Source organism: Elaeis guineensis, chromosome 2 (assembly GCF_000442705.2).
Source record: "Elaeis guineensis isolate ETL-2024a chromosome 2, EG11, whole genome shotgun sequence".
In the NCBI taxonomy this organism is placed as follows: Eukaryota; Viridiplantae; Streptophyta; class Magnoliopsida; order Arecales; family Arecaceae; genus Elaeis; species Elaeis guineensis.
Window position 1 is genome coordinate 104,198,288 of NC_025994.2, and position 6,000 is coordinate 104,204,287.

Here is a 6,000-nt window from a genome sequence, read left to right on the forward strand (position 1 = left end):
AGTGACAGTTGTCAAGCCATCTTTGACCTGTGTACATATTGTTCTCAGGGCATCAAATGAACAGCAAAATTAGAGAAGAAAAGGAGGAAAGAAAGCAACAATAGAAACAAAAGAGAACAGAGAAGAGAGAAGGGGAAGAGGTTAGATAGGCATGTGGGGAAAAAAAGGTGTACTGCACAATCTCTAAGTTCCAGAGCATGTGACACTATTTTATGATGTGGTGGCTGGCCAGCTAATTAAGTTTTAAAGAATTCCATCCTTAATCGATAGGTGATATTACATCATTACCATGTATACTTAAATGTATTGCTTTTGTTTGACTCATGCTTAACTAATGACTCGATAACAATGTAAAATGGCAAGTGAATTCCTCTAGTGATGCATAATTATACCGGTCATAATCTCATAGGAATTCATCTTCACTTACTCATCATATACACTTACGCACCTTCTCATGCTGGAGAATTGAATCAATCATGATCAGTTTAAAACTAATAATCTTCAACCAAACATATAGAACAGGTTTAGTTAGCATATCAATCAACTGGGATCAGATCCGATTAGGTGCAAGAATCTATTTACAGAACACTACAAAAGACCTGGTTACTAGCCATGTGAACAACCACCTAATTGGAACATAGAGAAGGGATAGGTAGTGAAACCAAAATGCCAATTTCAAATAGAAGTGACATAAGCCAAGTTAACTTGTGTGTAGTTAGAGCAATTGCTCGATTTTCAGCTTCAGCATTAGATCTTGCAATCACAGAATGCTTCTTTTCATTTCAAGTAAAAGATCCACCCTCCCAATCACACACATACAATGTACGATATTCACACATCAATATTCAATCGAAAGGACATTACAAATTTGTGGTGCCAAATAGGTCCAAAACTGTGTCATGAGCATGAATTCTTGGAGAGGAGTCACCGAGGAGCCCTGGACCGAAGGGGCCTCGTCAGGGCCTCCATTTTCGGGTCCTCTTCTCAAGCGAGAGGCCTAAGACCCTAGAAGCCGAGCACAGCAACAAGAAGAAGCGGAGGAGGAGGAGGGTTTTGGTCCCCATAAAAGCGACGCTTCCCGAGTTCTTGGAAGGAGAGGGGGCCGTGGGAGTTTGTGGGAGGGAATGGGTCCACTTACCGCCTCCGGCTTGACAGGGATGAAAAGAAGCAGAGGGACCCGCAGCGGTGGCGGCTGTATTTTTATTTTTATTTTTATTTTAAGTGTTGGTGGGGGTGCGGGGGCGTGGAGGGTTACCTGTTTGGAAGCTGCACTTTGAAGTCCGGTCATCCTTTTGTCTTTTGGAAGCCTGAATTGTTTTTCCTTGGCGGCGATAGATTGGCAAACCGGCAATCAACAATTTCAGAAAATTACTAATAAATAATTAATAATGCTCAAGGCATGCTATAATACATATATAACTGATTAAGGAATAATAAAAATAAACAAATCAAAACCAGGCAAAATAATGTTTCTGATGAGTACTTTCATACAAAAAGACACTGATAGCATCGATGCTCTGATTATTTGCAGTTCACAGCTTGTCTAATGAATGTTAACCCATAGCTTTTCTATGCATTTTCATTGAATACTGGAACTGATTTGATGAATGTTAACCCCATAGATTTTCTATGTTTTTCTATTGCATACTGGAACTGGTATCATTAGGAAATAAGAAAATATTGCTGTGGTGCATAAGCAAGCTAGAGGTATAGAAACATTTGTTATGCCAGAACATGAGCTTCCGCTAAAAAAACCCTGTTTCTTGTTGTCAACTATTGACAAGATAATTTCAGCGCAACCGGCCTGTAGAACTGTTTTGCCCTGCACAATTCTCGGTACCATTTCCTGAGCAAACAGCCATCCTCCCTCCGGCTTCCTAGGCAAACTCTGGGCGGTAAATATTTCCTGGTGCAAAAACTGCAGGAGTTCATAAGCAACTTCTTTACCTGCATCACCAACTCTAATGTGCTGCTTAGAGGACAGCCAGCGAGCTGGTGGAAAGGTTCTCTCCTTGGATGGAAATGGAAAGCTATGAGTATGACAATTTCATTTTGTATGCCTCAATTTCAATGTGCAATTTTGCCTGCATAATCACAAACAATTACAATATGAACAAACTCATATGTCTATGGTTGATCAAAATAGCAACGACAGTAAAGATTCATGATGCAATGTTCATCATTGTGCCCATATTCCCACTTTTTTGGCTGAACATGCCGAATTACGGATTTCTCTTGCCTGCATGCTGTGTCACAGTTTTATTAAATATTTGCAGAAGTGTCGTCATCAAGTATTGCCATCAACTATCCAAATTTATGATCTTTAAAAAAGTGCAAATACCCAAAAGGACAGGAAGTAATGGTAATCAGCAAACAGAACTTGTTGCAGAGGCTTAAGCACAGACATACAGCATCAAGCCATCAACACTGCATAACAAGTCTGGGATTTGCATAGGCAGCTTATTTTAAGAATAGAATCAAGGTTTATGACTACAAGTATTACATAGGACGGAATGCTCATAAGATGTTCTGAATTAACAAAAAAAGAACAATATAAAGATGGTTCAAAAATATTTAAGACATAATCCACAACAACCCTGCGGCCATATCCATGAGAGCTTAATTTTTAACAGTAGTCACATGCTTCAGAAGCATGTGAACAACATCATCAGAAATGCTGGCTGCCTGTGACTTCAGGTGGTGGATCTTCATCTCAGTTTCTTGTTCAAGGCGCTTAAAATTGGCACCAGTGTCCCCACTACTCTGTTTGATTTCAGGAAATAACAAAGCTAAAGTTAGAGGACTGACAAATCCAAAGACAACATAAAAGTTGGACTGCTAGTTACCTCCGCAACCTTCCTCTGAAATTCAGCTTCCATTTGGGCACGATATTGAGCAATCTCCTTTTCAGCCTCTTCTTTAGCCTGCTTTAGCCGTGCCATTTTTGCTGTTCAGAAAAAAATTAAAATTAGTTCCTTTCTCAATTAAGGAAGCAGGGTGTGTATGTGTGTGTTTGGGGGGGGGGGTGTTGTGTGCATGTGAAATTCTGTCCTAATTGAACTGGGTGTCACGGATTTGCAACATGGTAACGGCCTCTCCAAACATGAGGGTAATGCTGTACCCTTCCTGGACACTGCAGTGGTTGGAGTCTCATGCAATAGCATGCATTCTTTAGACACACTTATGGAATGCAATGCATCAAGGATTTCTGAATACTCATGAGCCTAAATGAAATATATAATTCTATAACAAAAAGATCAGGAGGAGAGAGAGAGAGAGAGAGAGAGGGAGGGAGAAAGAGCAGGTTGTTCACTACAATGAATTTTAAACAACTAACTGAACAATGGATAACCAAGTATGGAGATGAAATTACATAACTCCCATTGGAAAATCATAAGAATGAGGGAGCTTTGTGTCAAGCATAGAAAAACTACAAAAGGTATCAGATGACTATGATATACAGAAATAAACAAGGCATGGAGGAAAAGCAAGAAAGAAATGAAATGGTCAATCAAGGGAAATGCAAGAAAGAAATCACCTAAAATGAAATAGCTCGGCCATAGGAATTTCAGAAATACCCGGTAAGGCACTAACAAACCAGTTTAAGTGGGTCTTTTCAGTTTACAAATGGAAGCATCTTCTTGGAAAAATTTCAAAAGTACTTGGATAACAATTAAGAACACAAATAATATAAAGCCCAAAGAGAATACAATCAATTATATTCTCAAATACCAGGAATTCCATACACTGGGTAATTCTTAGGGGATAGAACAGTGGATCAAGGCAATTGCAGCAGATAATTTACCTTAAAAAACAAATGGAACCATATGCATTTCAGCAAGAATGAAATACAGCATTAACCACTTCTTTCAAGTTGGATCTTTTTGGTGCAAATAGACAAATTGACAGTGACTAGGTTTCATGATATACAGCTTTTGTTAAGTTGCAGAATGCATATGCTTTGAAGCTTTCTAAGATCATAATATATGGGCAAACACTGTAAAACTAATAGTGAATAAGTATAAAATCAAAAGAACTGCAACTGCATGCAAAGCATGCCAAAGTCTACTAAACTTAGTATACAGTCTCCCATGTTAAAATGTCAATTTTTGAAGCTTTGAACTTTAGCTAGCCAGCCTATGTTCTGTATGTCAAGATCAGATTCTATTTTCTAATTTTAATTTAACTAAGAGTCACTGAATATCTTCAATTAGCTTTCTCATTGCCAGTGTGTGGCTTCCCACACCATTCTGCCCTCCTATTCCATTGACCAGTACCAAATAGAATCCGTGGCCCCTCTTTGTGCCCTTTTCTAAGAAATACATTTTTCTTGGGAATAAATCTAGCTCTTTTCCACATGCCTCATGGGCCATTAGAAAAAAATAACAGAAATAATCCATCGCTTATATGACATATATAATGCATGTGACATTTGACTCAAATAGAAGAATATGCAACCACATGCTAGATGGACTAGCTCAAGAGGAAGAGCACAGAATGACCAAACGTGATGACATCATGTGCACCACGTTGTTTCAACATTATGGGTTTGATCTAGCAGGTAGTCATTGATTATGTTTGGGCATGCTCTTTATAATTTCAATTTATCTAAACTGATAAGTCCACTCTCATTCTGTTATCCCTCTCCAGAAACAGCATCAAGCTTCGAAGCCACCATACTGTTTCAGGAAAGAGATACTTGTAAGAAACTTATATTATCTTTATGATATACTTTGCATGTCACTGTAAATGTTTCATTGCCCATTTCTTTTGTAGAACCAGGAAGATCAAGCTTTTTCTGCTAATATACCAAATAAGTAGTTTTATTTTGATGGGTTTTCATGCATTTATTATTTAATGTTAAAACAGTTTTCAAATCTAACATGCCTATGCACACACACATTTTACTAGTATTTTTAAATACGCTGAAACATAATTCAAACTTCAAAGAGTGCCTAGTTATTCACCATGTTGACCATGCTGGTGGAAATCCATATATCTAGGTTTATGCATGAGATGACTATATTCTTTACATGCAAGCTGGAGGCAATACAACAGGTTTCAGTGATTGATGAAATGGTATAAAACAATAAAGAAGACAGTATACCTTACATCAAAAAACAGTGTATCTATTACAAGATACTATTAGAAACCAACACGAAAAGTAAAAGGAGACAAAAATAAAGAAAACTCTACAGCATAAAGTAATCCTAGTACTTTGCTCAGAACAACTCATCATCCATTACGCAAGAGATATTTCACCCATAAGTTACAGGAAAATGGGCAGCAATCACCTCTTCTCAGATTGTGCTTTTGTTAAATAATATGCAATTGTGTCTCAGCCACAACAACCAGCAAAGTTTACTTGAAGAGCACTCCATGTTAGATAACACTACATTAGAATCCCTCCTACCAATATTTGAATGTTAAAGAATACACAAAGCCACATTGTTAAAAATGAGGATGATCAAAATAAAAAAAAAAAAGAAAAGAAAAAGAAAAAACCAGCAATGTTCGGTGCACAAATTTGCAGAAAAGAGGAGCTCATGTACACAGTGCATCTACTCACCATATGTCATTTGATGCTCTTCAAGATGACAAAAATTAGGATACATCAATCATGTGAAATCCATGGAATGACAATGAATTGAAATGAAGCAAAAGCACTCCATACATTCCAATGTGTGAGAATGCATGTACACCCATAATCTATTAAGCCAGAAAACTAAAGCTGACAATCTACAAAACCTTTCAATCATTATTTTTTTTCATATTCTGTACAATGAAAAATCAATTCATCAAGTAATGTAGCATCTCAAATACTTAGAAGAGTAGTGTTATTACACGCAACGAGGAGAACACACCATCAACAAGCAGATCCAATCCATGGCAATCTAATAATGATTTTTCAGGTTTCATATCCATATCAAGATGATGATAGTGTTCATGAATAAAACAGGACAAAACTCTTTTGAATAGCATACAGGCTTGAAAATGTAT

General features: G+C 37.4%; 1 protein-coding gene across 2 annotated transcripts in view; it reads right to left on the reverse strand.

The window, feature by feature from the left end:
• Positions 1-2,357: 2,357 nt before the first annotated feature.
• Positions 2,358-6,000, reverse strand: part of LOC105045334 (V-type proton ATPase subunit G) — a 9,550-nt gene continuing 5,907 nt past the window's right edge. For both annotated transcript variants that reach the window (XM_010923579.4, XM_010923587.4), the window contains exons 3-4: positions 2,847-2,947; positions 2,358-2,763 (exon numbers count right to left, since the gene is read on the reverse strand). In XM_010923579.4, coding sequence (XP_010921881.1) covers positions 2,620-2,763; positions 2,847-2,947 — 245 coding nt within the window. In that variant the 3' untranslated portion in view covers positions 2,358-2,619. The remainder of the gene's footprint in view (positions 2,764-2,846; positions 2,948-6,000) is intronic.